A 24497-nucleotide genomic window follows, 5' to 3' on the forward strand; every position below is an offset into this window, starting at 1 on the left:
GGGCAAAGATTGGAGACCTATTTTGGACCTATCCATCCTAAACACATATTTACTCTTACCAAAGTTCAAGATGCTCACATTACAGCAGCTTCTTCCCATGCTGGGCAAGGAGTCTTGGCTGGTAACATTGGACCTCAAGGAGGCATACCTGCATGTCCCAATCAGACAGGATTGCAGAAGATGCCTCAGATTTCTTGCAGGTTCATCCCATTATCAATTCTCTGCATTGCCCTTTGGCTTATCTACTGCGCCCAGAGTGTTCACGAAATGCCTGGCATCAGTAATTGCCTTCTGCAGACTTCAAGGGATACAAATATACCCATATCTGGACGACTGCCTGATCCAAGCGGACAGCAAACACACTCTTCTGAAACACCTGGCGTTTATAATAATGTTGTTGAAATCTCTGGGATACAGAGTCAACAAAAAGATATCAAGACTAATACCCTCTCAAACAATAATTTTCCTGGGTGCCAGCTTGGATACAAACACCCATATGGCCTACCTCATGCCAGAGAAACAAGGGCAATTAACTCAGTACTTCAGAAAACTGGCAACCTTCACCAGGCTGACTGCAAAGAAAATCCTGCAGGCTCTGGGATTCATGGCATCTTGCATCCTGCTAATCCCATGTGCAAAGCTTCATATGAGGAAACTTCAATGGTACCTAAAAAACTTATGGTCTCAACACAGCCACAGTTTGGAAGCAATCATACCACTGATTCCATGTTTTCAAAAGAAATTTCTGTGGTGGGCTCAAGCATGCCAAAGAAACATAGGTCTCCCATTCTGCAAGCCTCAAGCAAATCAAGTCATCACAACAGACGCCTCGGACTACGCCTGGGGAGCGCACATGACAGATTGGTGCATTCAGGGCAAATGGTCACAAAAAGAAAAGCACCTACACATCAATCAAAAGGAAATGCTAGCAGTAATAAATGCTATTATGACTTTTAAAGACCTACTGCATCCAGGACAGCTATTGATAAGAACAGAGAACACCACAGTGATGTGGTACATAAACAAACAGGGAGGAACTCATTCATATCCCCCTGTGCAGACTAGCCATGTCCCTTTGGAACACTGCTCTGGAATTGCAAATCCAACTTCAAGCACAATTCCTGCCAAGGAAGGAAAACACACTGGCAGACAACCTGAGCAGAAATATGACAGATCCACACGAATGGAAGTTGCATCCCCAAATTTTTACAATGATAATTCAAACATGGGGAAGGCCAGACATAGATCGCTTTGCCACCCACAGAAATTACCATTTGACAAAATTTTGCTCAAGGACCTTTCATCCACAGGCCTGGAAAGTGGACGCACTCTTTCAGTTGGACAACAATGACAGTTTATGCCTTTCCACCTCTTCCACTGCTGGCCAAAGTTCTATTAAAAGCCAGAGCAGACAGACCAAAGATGATTCTCATTGCTCCAGACTGGCCAAGACAACACTGGTACCCACTCCTGAGGAGCCTGACGCATTCCCCACCATGGATCCTGCCTCTAATGCCTCCTCTTCTGACTCAGCACAACTTCAAAACTATTCACAGTCGGCTGAAAACACTCAATCTAGCCGCATGGAGGATTCCTTAAATTCACAGCAGACCCTACTCTCCAAGGAGGTGCAGGATGTCATTTTGGAGGCCAGAAGGCCTTCTACTAGAAAAGCCTACTCCGCAAAATGGAAACGGTTTTGTGTCTGGAATCAGAAAAAGGGTCAGAATCCTGGAATACTGAATTTACCTCAAATACTACAGTACCTAGCCGAGCTGCTAAGCAGTGGACTTTCATTCTCCTCCATCAAAATCCATGCCTCAGCCATTTCTGCAGAGTACAACACTGATCCTCCTTTATTCTCTCACCCTCTCTTAAGACAGTTCCTCAGAGGGGCTAAGAATATAAAACCCCCAAGGAAGCAACCAGTACCTGCTTGGGACCTCAATTTCATTCTAGAAAAGCTAACCCTGCCTCCTTTTGAGCCAGCTGCTCATGGAAAACAGCCTTCCTTCTAGCTATCACCTCAGCACGCAGGGTTTCGGAACTACAAGCCCTCATGGCTGTGCAGCCTTTCATCATTTTCCATCATGATAGAGTTTCCTTACGAACCAATCCTTCATTTATGCCAAAGGTAGTATCCAGAGTAGCCTTGAATCAGGCTATCCACTTACCTACCTTTTACCCTAACCCACAAAACAAAGGGGAGAGGCTACTACATTCCTTGGACATTCACAGACCGCTCCGTTATTATTTGGACAGAACAAAGCCTTTCAGAAAATCAGAGCAACTCTTTGTGTCCTATGCTACAGGTGCTCAAGGAAAGCCTATTTCCAAACAGACAATCTCAAAATGGATAGCCCACTGCATTCGCTTTTGTTACTCTTTTCATGGTAAAACTGTACCTACAGGCATCAGATCTCACTCCACAAGGGCCACAGCTACCTCTGCAGCTTTCCTCAGGGGGGGGTTCCTACCAAAGATATTTTGGAAGCAGCCACTTGGAGTTTTGTACATACTTTCTCCAAGCACTATCACCTACCATTATACTCCAAAACTAGAGCGGGCTTTGCCACTGCAGTCTTGCAGGGCATCCTGGCTCCACCTAGTTCCACTTAGTGCCTACCACCCCTTTATTTGCTTTGGGATTCTACCCATCTGTTATGAATGCAGCTGTATGCACGATGAACATAGTACAGTTTTGTACCTACCATAAATGTAGATGTTCGAGTGCTAATACAGCTGCAGTCCAGGTTTCCCTCCCTCCTTCCCCTCTTGGGACAGGCCTTATGGCTAACACCTCCTCATACAACCTCATTGGGGTATTCCTTTATGGTGTATTTGCTTGCAACTACTGTTTTTTGATTATATTGCATTTGCTTCATTACATAAATTTATGTTTTGCCTTCCTTCTGGGGGCACCTGACATCTGGGGCAAGAAAAACTGAAGAAAATGGCGTTGGCTGGTTCTTTTATACCCCTGTCACACTGACGTCAGAGAAGAAGCGACGACAACCGACGCTGGACCTAGACTTTGGAATTCGGCTGACCGAGGACCCGCCTGACGGCAGGAAAACCCATCTGTTATGACTGCAGCTGTATTAGCACTCGAACATCTACATTTATGGTAGGTACAAAACTGTACTTTTACCCTCCCCTCGTTGTCGTTAGAGTGTGATTGTGTGTGCTTGCGTTTGGGGCCTTGTGTGTTTGTGTACTTTTACTTAGTTTTGGGATATGTCAGAGGCCCCAAAGCCTATTTTTTCCTAAATGCACCGAGTGTGGCCATAAGCTCTCTCCGGCGGATGGCCACACTCGGTGTGTTTGGTGCCTTGGGGTTGAACACCTGTCCTCGGGATGCATGATTTGTGCAGCGTTCAACCCCAGGGCACTGAAAGAGCGGAGGTCGAAGCTGGTCCTGGCGGGACTTTTGCCCCCGGAGTCGGCTTCGGCCTCCACTACTCCCATGGCACCTCCTCAGCCTGTGGTGGTGGCCACTCCTGCCCCCCTTCTGGCCGGGATTCAAACTCCCACTAAAGTGCCGGAGGACAGGGAGGCCAGGAGGGAGAAACGGAGGGAGAAGCACCACAAGCGACGGGCCGAGGCCTCCGCTTCGGCCCCCCAGCTAACCGGGCTTCTTCCTCCACGGCTTCCAGGTCTCCTCCTCCTCGGCTCCGATCACCTTGTTTCTCCCCGGGACCTGAGGAGGAGGAGACCCGATCTCCGTCGAGGTCATTGAGGCGGCACTCCAGGCCTGCCTCGATGGCCTCGTCGAGATCCACTTACAGCCTGTCTGATGCAGACTTGGACCGGATGATGAGAAGGTTCATCCAGGCCCAGCTGCAGATGGGAGTGCTCCTGGTCCCACCCCTTTGGGGGGGAGCTCGACACCCTTTTTTGCTCCGATAGCTCCTTCTCCGACCCGCTTTCCAGGTTCGGAGCGCTTGGAGCCGGGCGGCGTTGGAGCCGGGGGTGGGTCGGCGCCGACAGTACTGGGTACTTCGGATCCGACCCTACCCTCGAGTCTGTCGGTTCCATCGTCGGATCCGACCTCTCGGAGCAAAGGACCGAGCTTCGGATCCGAAGGATTCAGTGTGCCTTCGGCTCCGTCCAGGTTGGAGCACACTGGTCCCTCGGATCAGATGGTCTCTGCGCCGGTTCCAATCCCTTCATCGGATCCGAGTGGGAGTCGGCTCTCTGAGCACAGGGAGAGTGGCTCCCCCTAGGCCTTCGATGTAGTGGAGAGGGCTCTGTCGAGAGCATCCAGACCTCTGGCCCTGGTCTCTGCTCCGCCCTGCACTCCCTCTCTGCTGGGTCAGGCTTCCATCACCCGGCCACAGGGACAGCCTGCTTCGATGTTCCAGGTTGTTCCTTTGGAACAGGACATTGCTGGTGAGACCTCCTCGGACAGCCCCTCCGAGGAAGTGCCTCGCAAGCATAAGTGTAAGAGGAGGCACGTGGACTCCACCGAGTCCTTAACAGAGGACACGGACTTGGATGAAGGGGAAGGCTCCCCAAGGTCACCCCCTGAGGATGTCTCCTTTGGAGACATCATGGAAATGCTCAGGCTCGGGGGGGGGGGGGGTTCTGCCCCTAAGGCTTCCTCCGACGAGTCCGTGTTCCTGGAGGCATTTGAAGCAGGCCCGTCTACCTCTTGGGTGTCCCCTCCGGCCGACCCCCTGGGTGGACCTTGTGACCACCAGGGCGTGGAAGGAGCCGGACACTGTGGAGCCAATCCCTAAATGCCCGGATAGGATTGTGAGCCCCCCCCCCTGCAGACCGGCCCCACTGGAGCAAGGGTCCTCCTGTAGATGTCATGTTGATGGCGGCAGCCACTAAGAGGGAACTAGCTCAGGAGAGCCCCTCGGTCCATCCTCCGAGCAAGGAGTCCCGCTCGATGGATTGCCTTGGGAAGCGGGTATTCAGTTCAGCGACCTTCTCAGTAAGGTCTCTGAACTACATGGCACATGTCATCAGGATGCAGCGGGATCTTATTAAAGAATACGCTGCTTCCCCCCCTGAGTCCATGTTGGCGGAGGACAAGCAATTGTACTCCACTCGTATGGCCATTCTGAGATCTATTTCTAATACCTCTATGCGGCTGTTGTCTCACGCCACTGAGGGAGCCACTAGAGCTAGCGGAGCAGGCCTAGTTATGAGACGCCAGGCCTGGCTCCGACATTGTGACTTTGCGGAGCCCTTCAAGGCGTCCTTTGCGAATGCCCCCTTTGATGGTTCTGCTTTGTTTGGCAAGACCGTTTGCGAGACACTTGTCCAGAGCGAGAAGGACGGGAAGACGTCTGCCGTCGGAGTCCGCTTCTCTGCTCCCCAGAGGTCCTTCTCCAAGAATCAAAAGGGACAGAAGAAGATGTGGTTCCGGAAATCGCAACATTCCCAACTTGCTGCGGACAACCAGTCCTTCCGTGGCAGAGGAGGACAGGGAGGACGCCACCCTAGAGGCAGAGGGGCCCCGAGAAATTTTGGGTCCAGAGAATCCTTCTCTGATCGGCCCACGCAACCGCCCTGAAGGGTTGCCAGACTGCTCCACTCTGAAGGCAGTCGGGAGGGGCGCTTCTCGAGGCATCTGGCGGCATGGGAGTCCATCACGTCAGACCGCTGGGTGCTTCGGATTATATCCAGAGGTTACAAAATCCCTATGCAACATGTTCCCAGACTCAGGAACCTCCCCGATGTGCCACCCGATCAGAGGGAGGCTGCAGCCGCAGAAATCCAGCAGCTACTAGAAAAAAGGGCCATCCAACCCGTCCCCCCAGATCAGCTCGGATTAGGGTTTTACTCCAGGTTCTTTCTGGTGCCAAAAAAGACGGGGGACCTGAGACAAATTCTAGACCTTTCCCTCTTGAACCTGTCTGTAACCAAGGAGAAATTCCGAATGGTCACTCTTCAATCCATTCTCCCCCTGTTGTGGGAGAATGACTGGATGTGCTCAATAGACCTCAAGGTTGCTTACTACCACATTTTAATGGACAGACGATCCAGGAGGTTTCTCCGCTTCCGGCTGGGAGCCAGCCACTATTCGTTCAGGGTCCTTCCCTTTGGCCTCACCACAGCCCCCAGGGTGTTCACCAAAGTTTTAGCAGTGATAGCGGCCCACCTGAGACTTCAGGGAATGCAGGTCTTCCCGTACCTGGACGACTGGCCCCTGACCGCCCCAACAAGGCATCTTCTCTGCTCAGCCAGAGATTTTTTTCTCCGCCTAGCTCCCCAGTTAGGCATCACGATCAATATGGACAAATCCTCCCTTGCTCCGACACAAGTGATAGACTTCATAGGGGCCAGATTAGATACGAGAAGTCTGCGAGCCTACCTCACTTCGGAACGACTACAGAATCTGAGATTACATGTGTGGGCCATCCTCCAATCAGAAGCTCCACCCGTGGAATTGGTCCTGAGGGCACTGGGCTCTATGGCAGCGGCAATAACGCTCCTTCCATGCGCTCGCCTAAACATGAGGGTACTACAGTGGGCACTCAAGTACAATGGTCCTTTCAGCTTCTTCCTCTCAATCACCCTGTCTCTATCAGCAAGGCTTGCAGGAGGGCCCTGTTATGGTGGTTTCATTCACCAGACCTCCATACAGGCCGCTCCTTCTGCGCTCCACCTCCTCTCGTCATGGTGACCACGGACGCTTCTCGCCTCGGGTGGGGGGGGGCATTGCTCAGGCAGAACAGTCCAAGGCACATGGAATGACACGGAGACCTCCCTGCATATCAATGTTCTGGAGATGAGGGCGGTGCTGTTAGCGTTGCAAGCACTTCACAACCTTCTTTCCGTAGGAACTATTGCGATACAGATGGACAACATGTCAGTTGTCTGGTATATCAACAAACAGGGGGGAACCAGGTCTTATCCTCTCTGCCGAGAGGCCATGAGGGTGTGGGAATGGGCGATCTCCACCAACCGCTTTCTGATCACAACGCACATTCCGGGACGGTCCAACATTCTGGCGGACAAACTCAGCCGCACTATTCTTTCCCCTTACGAGTGGTCTCTCAACTCCCGAGTAGCGAAGCAGATTTTTGCAAAATGGGGGCAACCCTGCTGCGATCTTTTTGCCTCTCCCTCAAATACGAAATGCGACAGCTTCTTCACGCTGATTCCCCCACCAGGGGAAACCCCGAGAGACGCTCTAGTGCATGCTTGGCCGCCTGGTCTACTTTATGCTTATCCTCCTCTACCCCTGATGCTAAAGATGTTACAGAAAGCCTCTCGGTTGGGGAGCAAAATGATCCTCATTGCCTCATTCTGGCCTCGGCAAACTTGGTTCCCTTACCTGTGGTCTCACTTGGTGAATCCTCCCTGGATTCTGGATCCCATCCCGGATCTAATATCCCACCCATCAGGCTTACCGACCTCGAACCTGGACAACCTGAAGCTAACAGCTTGGCTGCTCCAGTTCCACTCTTAATTAGGACTCCCGGTATCTCTTCACCAGTCAAAGCCATCTTGGTGGCAGCGCATAAACCTTCCACCAGGAAAATTTACCGCAGTAAATGGAAGCGCTTCTCCGTCTGGGCGGAACATCATAATTTGGACCCCTTCACTGCTCCGCTAACGTCCGTTTTGGACTTCCTTACCGGACTTTTTCAGCAAGGGGCTAGCTGTTCGACAGTCAAGGTACAATTGGCAGCCATCTCCCATTACCATGTAGGACACGAGACAGGTCCTTTGATGTCAGCTAAACTATGTAAAACCTTCCTCAAGGGTACTTTTCTGCTCAGGCCCCCTATCAAAGGAGCCGTACCCCCTTGGGACCTATCGCTAGTTCTTCAGGCCTTGACTGCTTCTCCTTTTGAACCAGCTGCCTCGGCTGATCTTAAATACCTGTCTTGGAAAACAGCATTCCTGGTAGCCATCACTTCAGCGAAAAGAGTTTCAGAACTTCAAGCTCTTTCCGTAAAACCCCCTTACTTGGTTTTTCATCAGAATAGAGTGTACCTCAGGACCAATCCTTCCTTCCTGCCTAAGGTGACCTCAGAAACCAATATCAATCAGTCCATTAACCTACCTGTTTTCTTCCCTAATTATCAAAATAAAGGAAGATTACAAGCTGCATTCTTTAGATGTGCACAGGCAGCTGCGTTTCTATATTCATAGGACTGCTGGTCACAGACAATCTGATCAGCTGTTCATTTCCTTTGCCAAATTCAGTTTGGGTAAAGCTGTTTCGAAGGTCACCTTATCACGCTGGATTTCCCAATGTATCCTTCTAGCTTATGAGGCTTCTGGGAGGCCCGCACCTCAAGGGGTTCGTGCATATTCCACTCGCTCCATATCTACTTCTGCTGCATTCAGATCTAGAGTCCCCTTGGATGATATTTGTTCGGCAGCCACTTGGGCCTCATCTCATACCTTTATCAACCACTACAAACTGGATGTCATTTCCAGAGGGAGAACATCCTTTGGCTCCGCAGTGCTCCGGAACATCCTTCCATGATGGCCACCCAAGATTCAGGTAGCTGGGGACTCTGTCCCATAGGTTGCTGACAAATGAAGTCCCTACTCCAGATTAAGAAGTTATGTACTCACCATAACATTCCATCTGAGTAGGTGGCTTCATTTATCTGCAACCATCCCCCCCTCCTTCCCCCTGGCCTTCAGAAGAGTTAGTTTGGTGGTATTATCCTGCCTTTTCCTGTTGGGATACCTTTTTAGGTATATATAGGAGGGCAAACTTAATCTGAGGTCATTTGGGGGTTGGCAGGGGATTATGGGTGAGGGGAGGAGCTAGGAGCTCGGATCCATAGCTGTATAAATAGTTGCCGGCTCTGATCCGATATCGGATCCAAGACCCACAGGTTGCAGACAAATGAAGCCACCTACTCAGATGGAACGTTATGGTGAGTACATAACTTCTTATTGTCTGTATTTGTAGCTTATTAGATGAACGGAGCAGTCTCGTGTTATTGTGGGGGAGGATAGAGTTTCTAAGGGCTGGAGTATTGTCCGGGTCATAGAGGATTTTGTTAGCCATTATCAGCAGGTTGTACTTGACAAGATTAGGAAATTCTAGCCATCCAAGCTATTTGAGGTTGATGCAGTGGTGGGTTCTGAATGGCAGGCCTGTAGCAAACCTGGTAATGTGATTATAACAGGTTGTTAGTCTAAGTTCAGATTTACTTATATTGGCTAGAAGGGGGGAGGCATATAGGAGTGCCGAAAGTACGTGCGAGCGAGCAATGGCTATTTTAGCTGGGGGGGGGGTGAGGAAGGCTTTGATTCTGTAGAGTGACCCAAGTTTTTTATTGATGGTCTTGATTGTCTGATTTACATGGAGGTCAAATTTTAAGTTATTGTCTATAGTGACACCCATTAATTTTGTATTGGGGTCAGGGGAAATGACTGTCCCGTCTTTTGCATTTATGGTGAAGGAGAAGGGTACATACCTTTGGGTTGGCGGGAATACGTGCATTTTAGTTTTTTTGGGATTAAGTAGCAGGCGACGCTTGGCGAGCCAGTTTTCTATGGCAGTGAATGTGGACTGGGTATCCTTCTTTAGATCAGTGGGAGATACAGCTGAGCAGATCAGAGTGGATTCATCAGCATATTGGATACAGCTGATGTTTGGTATGATAGTAGGCAGGTCATTGATAAAGATGGAAAACAGTAGTGGTCCTAATATGGAGCCTTGTGGTACTCCAATAGTGTTTGGTAATAGATTAGAGAGCTTATTCTGCCATAGGACAACCTGTTGTCTGTTATTAAGATAGGATGTAAACCAAAGAAGGGCTTTGGGATCTAGGCAGAGAGTTTGCAGGGTCCTAATCATAAGTTGATGATCAACCATATCATATTCCTTGGAATGATCCAAGAAGAGGGCAGACTAAGTGCGATTATTGCTGCGGTTATTGTTAATGGTGTTAGTGAAGGACAATAGGGCTGTGGTAGTACTATGATGTGGGCGAAAGCCATGTTGGGTATCAGCCATAAGGTGATTCTGGATTAGGTGTTGCATGAATTGTTTATGTATACATTTCTCCATAATCTTAGCAAGTGGAGAGAGTATGGCTATGGGCCTATAATTACAGTATTCATTAGAGGAACCTCCTTTATGTAATGGAAAAACATAAGATGTTTTCCAGATGTTAGGAATTTTGGCTTCAGATATGGTGCGGTTGATTAGAATAGAGATTGGATAGGCAATGTTATCTGCTGACAGTTGCAGATATTCAGCTGGGAGTTGGTCAGCAGAGAGTGTGGTGGGTTTTAGTTTTTTGATCAGTCTGCAAATAAAGGAAGTTGACACAGGCTTAAAGCTGAATAAGTTATGGCTGTTAGAGTTAGTGGTATTATAGTCAGGGGAACTTGGAGATAGTTGGGTGGCAAGAGCTTGAATAGTCTCAGTGAAGAAATTTTTAAAACTATTTGCAACCTCTTTTGGGGGTTTATTAGTGGTGGCAGCAGGTCTAGGTGTCGATGTTTTACCAGGATACAGTAACTTGTTGATCCCACCCCAGAACTTTTGAGGATTATTCTGATTAGTCATCTGTAACCTACAGTAGTAGTGTTTTTTATCTTGTAAGACAAGTCTTTTTGTTTCATTCCTCACATGCCTGTATTTATTATGATCATGGGGGTCTTTGGTATGGCGCCAGGTAGCCCATAGTTTATTTCTACAGGTTATTTTTAGTCTTGATTCTTTGGAAAGCCAAGGTACGTTTTTACCTTTTGTTCGCTTTAGGCGGGCAGGAGCATGAGAGTCTAGAATTTCAAGAAATGTATTGTTAAAATAGGTGAAAGCCTCCTTTAAAGGGAGAGTCCTTAGTTTAGACCAGTTGCAGGAGTTAAGTTCCAGTTGAAGTTTGTCTGAGTCAAGGTCCCTTTTGCTTCTAACTTTCCTGAGCAAGGGTTGTTGTGGGATAATGGCTTTTTGTTTAACTATGTAGGTAAGGAGATGATCACTTAGATCCTCGGGGAGGGTACCTGCAATGTAAATTTGGGGGTTACTATTTACAAGTATCCAATCCAGTATACTATCTTTTTGGGTGTGTTTGCTTAATCTGGTAGGGGTGACTATGGTTTGAGTGAATGCATGGAGGTTGATGTGAGTGGAGGGGGATTTTGAGGAACAGGAACCCCAGTCAATATTAAAGTCTCCCAGGACTAGGGTTTCTTGGGGGTACTGAGAGGATAGCCAGTGAAGAGTGCCTTCGAGTGTGGCTACATTGTTACCTGTGGGAATGTACATGCAAATAATGTTAATGTTTTTATTTTTGTTGAGTTGAAATTTGGTAGCTAATATTTCAGAGTTATTGATGTGAGGTGGTTGAAGTACTTCTGTAGTTACATTTAGTTCAGATTTATAAAGGACAGCTACTCCCCCCCCCCCCCTTTCCTATTAGCCCGATCCAGCCTGTGTAGATTATACCCAAGTGGTAGGATTTCATTATCGGTAGTAGAAGGATGTTAAGTTGTCAATCTCGCCTTCATTCTTGCTTGATGGGTTCGGAGCCGATCCCTCGGCTCCGACTCGGCACTTGCTAAGCTCGAGAGTCACTTTTACCAGCTCGAGGCAGCCCCATATCCCATGATGCAAGGCGGTAAGTACCCAGATCTCGTTTGCCGCTTCGCTTATGAGGTCCTCCTTTTACCAGCTCCTGGTAAGTGATTCACTTTATTAATATTAAAGCCCCTTTTTGTTAAAAAAAACACTTTATTGTTAGTTATAACTTAATTATTTAGATTTCCTGACAGAAAATCCCTGTCTCTTTTAATATTTTTTAGTCAAACTTTACCCATCCCCTCCCTGTTAGGGTGTGTGTGTGTTTATTTTTAGGAATACCTTTTTGGTATTTTCTTTAATTTAAATTTTTTGACTGGTGTGTGTGTGTGTTTTAAGCACCATGTCAAAGGAGAGGGTCTCAGGTTTTAAGAAGTGTGACTCGTGCTGTCAGAAGATGTCTCTGACAGACGGTCACACTTCTTGCCTGTATTGCCTGGGGCCTCTTCACCTGCAGGACTCCTGTGCTATTTGTCATTCCTTCAGCCAGAGAGTCCTGCAGGAAAGACGCAACAAGCTGATACTTAGGGGCCTTCTTAAGCCAGAGGGCTCTCCGGCTAAGTCGGCTCCGTCAAAATCGGCTAAATCTTCCAAGGCCCAGGCTTCTGTGTCTAAGCCTGCGGCCTCGGCTCCGACTCGTTCCGAGTCGAGATCGGCTCCGGCTGGAGCCGATTCTGGCTTAACAAAGCCTTCGGCACCGATGGCTATCGGTGCCGAATCTGCATCGACCACTTCGGTGTCGGCTCCGGTTCCGACACCCATGTGGCACAGGCATCGGTGTCGGCTCCGATCGGCTCAGACACCGTTACTTTGGTGGCTGTATCGGCTCCGGCTGGAGCCGATACATCGAGGCTTCCTGTCGGCTCCGAGAAGTCGGCTCCGACAGGATCTATAGTATCGGTTCCGATGGCTCATTCCAGGAAGAGGTCGAGGTCTCCTTCCTTGGAGCCGATACTTTCGGCTCCGGCTTCACCTCTTCTTTCGGAACGGAGCCATCGGAGCCGATCTTCAAGGTCATCCAGACTGTCAGATCATGACCTAGAGAGAGTGGTCAGTAGATTACTTAAGTCACAGGTACTGGCCCAAATGTTACATAGTCCGTCTCAACAGACGACTGTTGGTCCACACCCGTTACAATTCCTCCTTCAACTCTACCCCAGAGCTTGGAGTTGGGGTCTTCGGGAATGGTTACTGCTACGGCTGGAGGACGAATACCCCCTTCTGTTCCTTCAGCCTCTACTCTTATCTCCTCTTCGAGACCTTCCTTAGAGGGATTCGGTGGTCGGGCTTCCATGGTCTCCTCCGAGGGGGTGAGTGGCATCGGACCCTTGTCCGAGCCCGCTCTTCCCCTTGGAGCCTCGGCCTTGGTGAGCTCGGCTCCGACATCTGCCTCGGAGACTTCCCTTTCGGTGGTCCCTGGAGTTCCTAGTTCTTTGGAACGGGTTCTCTCGGACCTGCCTGGGAGGGAGCATTCGAGGTGATGAAGAGTGTGCTGGCCACTGGTATCAGTCAGCAGTCTGTTCCCGTAGCTCCTCCCTCTATAGTACCTGCTGACATCTCTGCCACTTCTCTTGCTACAGGACCCAGAGATCCTCCACCTCAGGTTTCCCCATTGGGAATTTCCCCTCTTCCGAGGATTCTCCTGATGTTTGGAGATCCTCCTAGGAAGAGGACTTGTAAGAGGAAGCATGTAGACTCCCTGAGTCTGTCACTTGGATACTGACTTTGATGAGTCAGAGGGATCCCTAGATCCCCTCTGAGGATGTCTCCTTCTCAGACATCCTAGAACTCCTGAAACAGAGGGAAACTGGCCCACCAACAATCCCTCTGAGGATGAGTCAGTATACCTAGAGGCGTTTGGATCTCGGCCCTCCACCTCCTGGGTGTCTCCGCCTTCGACCCCTTATGCAGGTTATTGCACGAAGGCATGGGCAGCTCCTGACTCTGTAGAGCCAGTCCCTAGGAGGCCTTCAAAATTTATCACTGCCCGTGTGACAAGCAATTCCTCACTAAGGGTGTCCCGCTGATGCCATGGTGGTGGCTGCGGCCACCAAAAAGGAACTTGCAGATCCTTCCGTGCCCGTCCATCCTCCTAATAAGGACTCTAGGACCATGGATAGGTACGGTAAGCGGATGTTTTCCTCAGCGACCTTTGCTATCGTCGCTGAATTACCTATGTCACTTCACCAGACTCCAGAGGGATATCCTTAAGGAGCTGGGTGAAGTAGTTCAGGATCCAACAGCTGCAGGGGCTCAAGAAAAAATTGCTTCGCAGCTAGGAACCCTCAATTCCATTGCAAACTCCTCCATGCGGCTAATATCTTATGCTGCGGATGGAGCAGTAGAGCCGCAGGTACAGGTGTGGCTCTTAGACGCCAAGCCTGGATGCGGCTATGTGATTTTGCGGATCCCTTTAAGGCGTCCTTCACAAATTCTCCCTTTGATGGGTCAGCTTTGTTTGGCCCTCAGGTGAAGGAAACCTTGACCAGGTGCGAGCAGGACGGCAAGACTCTTTCTGCTTTTGGAGTCCGTTTTTCCACCCCTTCTAGACCTTATCCCAAAGGACAGAAAGGTGGGAAAATGTGGTTCCGTAAATCCCAAGGAGTCACGCCGGATTCACGTGGTCAGTTTACCCCTAGAGGCAGAGGGGTAACAACAACAGGCGCGCTCTAGAGGCAGAGGGGTCGAAAAACCAGGGAAACAGGGAGCCTCTCTCTGACAAGCCCTTTCAGCATCCCTGAGGTGTTGCCCGGCTGTCCCTCCTTGGAGGCAGTCGGGGGAAGATTATCACTGTACCCAGAAGCCTGGCATTCCCTCACTCAAGACAGATGGGTACAGTCGATCATATCCAAGGGTTACATAATTCCTTTCGAGGAAAGTCCCTTCGCCTCAAGTTCCCTTCCAGATGTACCACCCGGTCTAAGGGAAATTGCAGAGTTAGAAGTCTCAAAACTACTGCAAAAAGAGCCATTCAGCCAATTACAATAGACCATTCAGAGCCGGAATCTACTCAAGGTTCTTTTGGTCCCCAAAAGACGGGAGACTGGAGACCAATATTGGATCTCAGCAGACTCAACAAGTCTGTCAGGAAGACAAGATTGCGAATGGTCACTCTTCAGTCAATTCTGCCCTTCTTACAGAAGGACAACTGGATGTGCTCAATAGATCTTCAGGATGCGTACTATCACATCAAAATTCACAGACGCTCCAGGAGATTTCTCCGCTTCGGCTGGGGTCCAGTCATTTCCAGTTCAGAGCCCTGCCCTTTGGTCTCACTACAGCCCCCAGAGTGTTCACCAAATGCATGGCAATGGTCACGGCTCACCTGAGACGTCAAGGATTCCAGGTGTTTCCGTATCTCGACGACTGGCTCCTGTCAGCCACCACCAGGCATCAGCTTATACAAGCCAGGGATTACACAATAGACCTTTGTTCTCATTTGGGCATCTCAATAAACTTGAAAAGTCATCCTTATCGCCCTGCCAGTCTATTACCTTCATAGGCAAACTTAAACACGGTTCGGATGTCAGCTACCCTTACAGATCAAAGAGTTTCAGACATTCAGAGTCATGTCAGGATCATTCTGGCCAACAAGAAAGTTCAGGCCAGAATGGTTCTAAAGGTATTAGGTCTCATGGCTGCGGCCATTACTCTTCTTCCCCTGGCTCGATTCTACATGCGCCTTCTTCAGTGGATGCTGTTCACACAATGGTCATACCAGCAACTTCCAATGCGTCACCAGATACTGGTGACACAGACATGCAAAGAGCATCTTGCTTGGTGGATCACATCTCCTCAGGTTCACCAAGGCAGGCAGTTTGTACCCCCATCCCCCGATAGCCACTGTCACCACGGATGCCTCCCTGATCGGGTGGGGGGGTCATTATCAGGGCAGGATGGTTCATGGGACGTGGCAGCCGTTCGAGTACCATCTGCACATAAATGTCCTGGAGATGAGAGCAGTGCTTTTAACGTTGCAAGCCCTCAACGACTTTCTTCCCGTAGGGACAATTGCAGTCCACACAGACAACATGTCTGTAGTTTGGTATATCAACAAACAGGGCGGAACCAAGTCCTACCCCTTGTGTCGAGAAGCGCTCAGACTATGGCAATGGGCGATCTCCTCTCATCGGTTTCTGGTAGCAACGCATATCCCTGGGAAAACCAACATTGTAGCGGACAGATTGAGCAGAGCTATTCTCATGCCTCACGAGTGGTCTCTCAAGCAATCTATAGCGGAAGAGATTTTTCTGGAGTGGGGTCGTCCATGCTGCGATCTTTTTGCTACTCCCCAAAACAGCAAATGTCCAGACTTCTTCTGCCTCTTCCCTCCATCAGGCCATCCCCCCAGAGACGCTCTGACCCAGGATTGGCCCCAGGGACTTCTTTATGCCTTCCCTCCTTTTCCTCTGATCCCTCAGGTTATCCAGAAAGCTACCGCTTTGAGGGCCAAATTGATTCTCATTGCCCCTTACTGGCCTCGACAAGTTTGGTTTCCGTTCCTCCATCATCACCTTTTGGTGCAGCCGTGGCATCTGGACCCAGTGCCAGATCTTCTGATTCACCAATCGGGTCAGCTGCACCGGTCAATCCCTTCTCTCAACCTCACAGCATGGTTGCTCCACTTCCTTCCTTAGCCAGGCTTCCTTTGATCTCTAACCCAGTTAGAGACATCATAGTGGCTTCACTAAAATCCTCTACCAGGAGGATTTATACAAGCAAATGGAAACGTTTCTCTTATTGGGCTAAGGCCAAGAATATTGATCCTTTACTGCCCTGTTCAGGCAGTCCTGGACTTCTTAGCAGAGATTTTTCATGCAGGCTCCTCTTCTTCCACAGTCAGAGTTCAATTGGCTGCTATCTCCAACTTTCATGTCGGGTGCAGATCATAATATTATGTCCCATAGGCTCTGCAGGGCCTTCTTGAAAGGAATTTTCCTACTAAAGCCTCCAACCAGGAATCCTCCTCCTCAGTGGGATCTAAATTTAGTGCTGACATCCTTGATTCTTCCCCTTGAGCCAGCTGTTTCTTGTTCCTGAAACATCTTTCTTGGAAAACTTTATTCCTAGTGGCTATTACATCTGCCAGGAGGGTGTCTGAACTTCATGCTCTTTCGGTTCGACCCCCCTATTTGGTTTTTCACAAAGACAGAGTATCTTTGAGAACTAACCCAACCTTTTTGCCTAAGGTCGCTTCAAAGAACAATTTGAATCAATCCATTGATCTCCTGTATTTTTCCCTAACTATTCAGATAGGGCTGAACAAAAGCTACATTATCTTGATGTCCACCGTCAACTTAGATATTATTTGGACAGAACAAAAAATTTAGAAAATCTGATCAACTTTTTGTTTCCTATGCGGATAATAAAAAGGCCTTCCTGTTTCTAAAGTGACCTTGTCCAGATGGCTTTCTTGGTCATCTCTGAAATTTATCGCTCAGGGGAAAACAGCTGTGCTCAAAACCTAAAGCACATTCAACTAGGAGCTTAGCTACTTCTACAGCTTTTCAAGCTAGACTTCCTTTGGACACTATTTGTGCAGCGGCCACTTGGGCCACTCCTCACACTTTTGTTTCCCATTACAAATTGGACTTGTCCTCCAGGGACAGAGCCAGTTTTGGCTCTACAGTCCTCAAGAGTTTGTTCCATTGAGCCACCCAGGATAGAGGTGCTAGGGACGAGGTCCCATCAAGCAAGAATGAAGGCGAGATTGACAACTTAACATTAAGAAGTTATGTACCTACCATAACGTTCCATGTTAGTTGTCTTCTCGCCTTCTTTCTTGCGACCCTCCCTCCTTCCCCCTGGCCTGGACAGACCTTGTTATAAGAAACTGTTATGCTTAAGACCATTCAGACCTGGTCCTTATTCCATCTGTAAGTTTCTTTCTTCCTTTTGGAAGTATTTTTTGCTTGGTGCTATTGCCCTTTGTCATCAAACGAGATCTGGGTACTTACTGCCTTGCATCATGGGATATGGGGCTGCCTCGAGCTGGTAAAAGTGACTCTCGAGCTTAGCAAGTGCCGAGTCGGAGCCGAGGGATCGGCTCCGAACCCATCAAGCAAGAAAGAAGGCGAGAGAAGACAACTAACATGGAACGTTATGGTAGGTACATAACTTCTTATTTTAGCCAAGTCTCAGATAGACAATGTACCTCAGGGGAATAGACAGCTAGGAGAGCATGCAGTTCATGTATTTTTGTGTTAATACTCCTAATATTAAGATGACATACCAAGAGGGAGTTTAGTAGGTATATTGATTATGTTCTTGTGGTAACAGTCACCATTAGAAGGTGAGTTGGGGGTAGTTGGGCCTGGGTTAGGGTGTATGTCTCCACTGAGTATAAGGTTTAGTCTGTACTCAGTAAGTCTCTTGAGTTTGTTTAAAAGTTTGTCATATAATTTGGATTTAGTACTGATGCGCTGGGGGTTATTACGCTGTAGGAGTGAGAATGAAGATAAATTTTGTCCTGTTTTGGTGCCCTTGTTAAATGCATAACTGAAGTTGGATAGTTTTTCAATTAGGGGCATAGTGTGTCCTACAGGGAACTGATACCTGGTGAGCTGTTGTTTTTCATACAAAGTAAGGATATAGGTTACAAGGAGGTGGGTAGTAAGGAGTATTGTAACATTATGGCAGTGTGTAGTTAGGAGGTTAACTGTTGTAAAATGAAAGAACAAAAGATTGGATAAGTTTGAAGGGAAGCAAGGTGGGTGGAGAGGTAGTGATAGTTGAAAGCTGATAGGGAGTAAGGTCAGGAGGGAGGGAGTAATGATAGAAGAGTTTATAGGTTGTAGTAATGGGGGTGTGGCTGAGTACCTATAGCTGTAGAGGTACTGGGGGCGGGTGGGAATTGGGGGCAGTGAGGGGTGCGGAATGAGCCTGAATGCAGTGAGGGCGAGCGGAGCAGGGCTCACACATTCAAGCAAGTGGTGGGCTAAGGTAAGTATCTGTTATATAAAAATAAGTTTACTCTTTTATGTCTTAATTATGTACTTATTTTATGTAAAATAAAATAGAAGTTAAACGTAGAGCTATATACTTAGCCTGATTTTTTGTTAAACTGGTATATGGGTGTTAGAATATTAGTGAGGGAGAACCTAGTGAAAATGCTATGTGCAAGAGTTTAAACTGGGTTAAATATTAGCATTCTAACTGCTAGGGCTGTTCCTTTGGTTTTAGTTATTTATAGGGAGTCAGTAAGCTATGGGGTACGAACTAGAGGTGCCTTTAGACCCAGAGCGCACAGCTACAGTATTTATTGGTTAAATACAGTTTTCAGGTCTTAACCTTAGGTGAGGTAGTTCAATCCCCAGGTAGGTGTCTTTGGGCAGAGAGTTCAGGGTTTCTCCTTTCTGGGTGAGGTTCTTTATTAATTTGTTAGAGGGGAAGCTTCCTTCTGGAAAAGAAAGAGCCATTCTTGATGATCCTCATCAGCTGAACAAGACACACAGATGCTTTCCATCATCTCACCTGTGATTTCAAACTCCAACCTTCCCATCAAAGCAGACCTCTCAATAGCTTTAATACTATTTAAAGGAAGTCTTCCTGCTCTCATCCGGTATCCAAAAAAAAAGATGTCAAATCATTACTAATGCATCAGTGATGTATTCCACGTCCCAAAGTATAGACAGACACACACACACACACACACACACACACACACACACACACACACACACACACACACACACACACACACACACACACACACAGAAGGCAATGGTTGTCTACCAGTTAACTTGTACGCATTGCTTTTGTGAAACCTTGCTCATATTTAATCTTCAGTACTTTGTTAAATAATCAGCCTTTCATCATTTTAACAGTTACTATTCAGTGTCCCAGCATGTTGCCTTTTGATGTATTTTTCCTTTTGTCTCCATTAGGTGCTGCAGATGACTATAATAGAATGTCTTCAACATTATATTCACTTGGAACCCAAGATTCAACAGACATATGCAAGTAGGAAGTATTACTATTTTTTTAATCATGTGTCTGTTAGTATCAGTCTGCCTGTTTGAATGTAGGTAATATTTTAGGTGTAATAATCAGCTTTAACAGTTACTAGTGAATGTAACTCGTATTAGTATTTCCAGGACAGAAATGGTAAATCCTTAGACATGTTGAATGTTGATTTATCTGTAGCTTAACACAAAGGTGTTCATACTGTATGTCTTTAATTAGATGAATGTTATTTTTCTAGGGAATAGCGAAAAACTAAAATTACTTAAAACCATTTAATCTTATAAATTGTTGTTTTCCACGTGATATTGTATGTGCTGGTTTATGTAGTAGTTTGGAAAATGTAGGAAGCTTCTCCTTGTATGGAAGGCATGATGAGGTCAGACCCCAGTAAAATTAACCATTTGTCTTAGTTTTGCATTCTGTTATTTTGTTGCAGTACCTTTTAAGAAACAGCACTTTATAATCATAGGGTAGCATATTTGTAGGAACCATCTTTTCTCTGGATCTGTGAAAGTACTTTATAAGAAGGTTTCTGGACCCATTGTGAGTTACTGGAATGGGAATCCAAAAAAGGCTTTTTTTGTGGCCCATGATTTCTCTGAAAAAAATATGGTTGCAGGAGACGAGAAATTCTTAGCAAAAGTTGTCACTACTTTTGCCTTTTCTGTTTGGGCAAGGGTCATTAGGTCACCTGTTTTGAACACTGCAAAACATTTAGCTGTAATACTGAGCCTTATTACTCCCAAAGTCTTCGAACTGTCCAGGGGCAATAATGTATTTTGTATTAGGTGGGTCGCAGGATATCCATATTTCCCCAAGCCAGAAAATACTTGTAATGGGGGAAGAAAGAAAGTCCCATAGGGGAAAGTGTTGGCAGTGGAAAAATGAGAGGCAAGTAACTGATCATGAAGGATCCACAGGGAAAGGGAGTATGTGGCCTTGGATACCCTTCTAGCCATACACTGGCCTTAAGGTGCCAGATCTGTTTTGCAACAGTTTTGTCAGCTCCTGTTCCTGTTTGAGTCTCCATCCATGTCAGACCTTTGGAGACAGACTGCATACTCCTAGCACTGTAGGTGAGCCAGGCCTTGGCAGTATCTCTGACTTGTTGCAAGGCACCCATATGGGGGTGGAGATGCGTAGGGTGCCATGACATATGACTGATCTTTCTAGATATTCCTGCTATTTAGTTGAGCACCAAACAAGTACGAGTTGTAGCTTCTATTGTTTTGGCCTTTCTTGCATCACTGATTATAGGAAGTTACTAGGCTATTGGCCCTGAGGCCCTTACAAGCCTAGCCAAGAATTTAGCCCATGTTCTATCAAGTCAGCACCCTACGCCACTGTCCAGCAGGGACATGGGTGGAATCCCAGGAGTGTATTTTCTTTTCCCCATCCGGTTATCCAGGTTGTGCTTAAAAAGGTTTAATGAGGTACTCTGCTTTACGTGGAGAGGGAGTCTGTTCCACAAAAGGGGGTGTGTCTGGGACACAAATCTGTCCCACCAACAAGTCCTATTGATGTCACAGACCCAAGTTGAAGTCTCGCGTGTGGGTTACTTGAGTGGAACTTGACTTGTGGATATGCAGCAGTCCCATCAGGCCAGGGTCTGAGATTTCTTTGTATGCCAGACAGAGGTCACCTGTGGGAAGTCTGTAGGAGACTGAGTAGAGGGACAGGCTTTTAGCCTATCTGTGTAAGGTAAATGTTTGAGGCCCTGGATTCTCTGGGTGAGGAATCTCCATGGTATATCCAGCTGCTGCATGTGCGTTGAGGTACATGCCGAAAAGGGGCATCGTATTCAATAATCATCGGTCTTATAAGGGAAGAATACAGGGATGTTATGACCACCTTGTCCCTGGATGAGATACCCTTACTAATGAGGTGAGTTATGTAGAAAGCTTTACATACAACGGAGGCAATATGGTGGTCAAAAGTCAATTTGCTATCAACCTGGGTTCCCAAGTCCCTCACGACTGATTGCGTGCTTAGTGCCTATCAATGTGATTGTGAGGGCGTCATTCTCCCCAAAAGGGATGATGATGCATTTTTTGGCATTCAGTTTGAGGCCATGTTTCTGGCAGCAGTCATTTGTTTGGATGAGACCCTGTTAGAGGATGTCCACATCCGTAGGGGAATTGTTGACAGCACCCAGCTTGCAGTCATCTGCAAACGTGGTCAGCCATAGCCCACTAACTTTGGCCTGCACCTCTGAGAAGTATATCCCAAACAGCAGAGGCCCCAAGACCAATCCCTGGGGTACACCGCTTGTTACAGGTCTACTACTTGAGGTGGCTTCCCATATTTTGACTAGGTGGGTTCTGTCAGTGAGCCAGTTTGCTTACCCATCTGGATTGATGCCTAGTTGCGAGAGTTTATCTGTTATTCCTGAGTGAGGAATAGTGTTGAAGTCCTTGGCTAGGTCACGGTAGGCGGTGTGCATAGTCTTCCCCTCGTCTATGGCCTTTGTGACTGTCTCAAAGAAGTCGACCATATTTAACAGGCATGACCTCCTCTTGACAAAACCAAACTGTGGGATCAAGTGTCTGTAGGTTGCCAAGGTCCTTATTAATGAGGTCCATGATGATCTGCTCCATGGCCTTGCAGATAAGGCTGGTTAGGCTGATAGGTTTATAAATTCCTGGATCAGTGGACGCTTCACCTTTTGTGCAAAGGGATTGACAGTAGCTGTCCTCCACTTGGCTGGGACGAAGCCGGTGCTCAGGCCTTGGTTGAATAGGGTGCCTAATGGTGCTGCAAGTTCCTGCCTGAGTTCATATAGGATGCAGCCTGGGATGTTACGGGTCCCATGGAGCTGTATTTTTTGCCTTTGAGAGGGCAGTGATGACTTGCTTCCTAAAGATAAGGGGAGGGGGGCAGGTACTGGGGATGTCCTGTTTTACTGATTGGTGGGGGGGGGGGGGTGAAGTTTTCACTGAACCTGTCAGCAGGATGGCTAGATCTACAGGGTTTGTGTATGTGGTGTCCTTGACCACCAGTTCTGAGCAGATCTGGGTGCTTCCCTTGAGATTGCAGACATATGTAAAGAAAGCCTTATGATAGTCTTCAATAGATGGGGTCAGTTTGGACTCTAAGTTTGCTTTGGAGGATTTCACTAGGGCTCTTATTTGCTTGTTCAGGCTAAGGAGAAGTTGCTTCTAATTAGACACATGCTCCTTGGTCCAGGACAGCAATTTATTCCTGTTATAGATTTTATTTATTGTAGATGTCCACCAGATGGGTTTACTCTTCCTTGAAGAGGAGGATTTCATCCTGTCTGGTATTCCTGATTCCATACAGATATATAAATGCTCAATGCTCATATAGTACTTTGGTGTAAGTTTGGACGTATGTGCCAGTGTTTGTGGAGGGGGAGGGGGCTGTGAAGCTGTTTATACCTTCCCTCAGGAGGTTGTAATCAGCTTTGGAGACATTTTTTTGTTTGACCCTATAAGGAGGGGAGGGGTTTGAGAGATGGTGACTTCAAAAGTGACTACTTTGTGGTCGGATCTTATCAGGGATGATGACACTGTAGGGATGCTGCAGTGGTTACTCATGTTGGTTAATACCAAGTCCAAGATATTTTCACCTCTTGTAGGGGTATCAGCCAACTGGTCCTAGGCATTTGCATTGACAAAATCAAGGAATCTCTGGACATTTGTGTTTTGGCATGAGTATTTCTTCCAATCTATGGTTGAATAGTTAGTCGCCCATGATCAGGGTAAAGGGTTGAATCTTGATAAATTCGAAGAGGTCCACATAGGTAGAGTGGGTATTTTGAGTCAGAGTTGGAGGCCTGTAGCTAGCTATGATTTGAGTAGGGATCTTGTCAGTTAACTGCACCTGGAATATTTCCTGTGCATCATACTGTTTGACCAGACTAGAGGTGTGTATGTCTTTTATATATGTTGCAACTCCACCTCGTTTTGTTTTGCTGCCCACGGCTTTAGGTCTGAATGAATGATAGGATGAGTAATCTGGTATGGCTGGGGTGCTCTCTGCAACTTTGAACCAGGTTTCTGTGACTGCACAAATGTCAGCTTCTTCCAGGGTTAAGAATGCTTGCAGTGAGTGTAGTTTCATATTTAGACTCCTAGCGTTTAGCAGCATAACCTTTGATTTACGTTTTGATGAAATTTTCATGTTGGTAGTTTTGACCGCATGACATTACCTAAGAAAGGCACTCTGGGGGAGGCAAGAGCCTTTGCCAGGACCCTGAAGCCCAAGGGAGACAGATGAAGGGCATCTCTGGCAAAGCATTGTGGCTTGTTGATCATATTGTCCCAGGCTGTCAGATACTGGATCTGCTTTGAATGACACCAGAAATTAAGCCAGTTGGTTAGTCAGTCATTTTCTATTTGTATTGAGGCAGCATTCTGGGTGATGGTAGAATGCTGCTTATGGCTAAGGACTTACCTGCCTGGGACACATACTAGCAAGCTCGATCATGTCTCTCATCATATAATCCAGGGAGGTACATCTCAAGTCATTCACTCCAACATGGACTGTGTGATAGTCATAACAGTACCTGTTGAGAGACTTGAGTGCATTGGTGATGTCGCGGATTCTGGCACCTGACAAACAACCCTGGCTTTCTCCTTATCCAGCCTGGTGAGGGGCACATCTGTGTGTCTCACAATGGAGTCTCTTATGACTAATATGTTGGGTTTATGTTTAGGCCTTAGTGGCTGTGAGACACAGGTGTGTGTGGACTATGTGTGGTGTGGTGGGCAGTGGAGTTTGCATGCGTTTATGCCTCAGAGGTCTCTCTTGTTTGGGTGTGCTTTTGTTGAGGGCCTCCGCATATGTGGGAGTGTGTTGTGTGGGTGGTGGTTGAGGTGTGGTGTTCATGTTACCAACCTGCTCAGTGCCAGATATACTGGTTTGTGGAGGAGAGATCAATGACACTAGGTGCTTGATGTATTTGCATCTCTCTCAAATTGTATTCCTAGGTGGTGATAGTACAGGGTTGTCCGTGTACGTGAGGCAGTTGCTACACTGTCTCAGGATG

At 47.5% G+C, this 24497-nt stretch overlaps 1 protein-coding gene across 1 annotated transcript in view; it reads left to right on the plus strand.

Annotated features, from left to right (window-relative positions):
• SNX6 (sorting nexin 6) overlaps positions 1-24497 on the plus strand; it is a gene marked incomplete in the record, with an annotated part of 1213439 nt that overhangs the window by 421679 nt on the left and 767263 nt on the right. The window contains 1 exon segment of the mRNA XM_044074093.1: positions 19408-19483. Coding sequence (XP_043930028.1) covers positions 19408-19483 — 76 coding nt within the window.

Source organism: Protopterus annectens, chromosome 6.part0, assembly GCF_019279795.1.
Source record: "Protopterus annectens isolate FY-2018-M chromosome 6.part0, PAN1.0, whole genome shotgun sequence".
Lineage (NCBI taxonomy): Eukaryota > Metazoa > Chordata > Ceratodontiformes > Protopteridae > Protopterus > Protopterus annectens.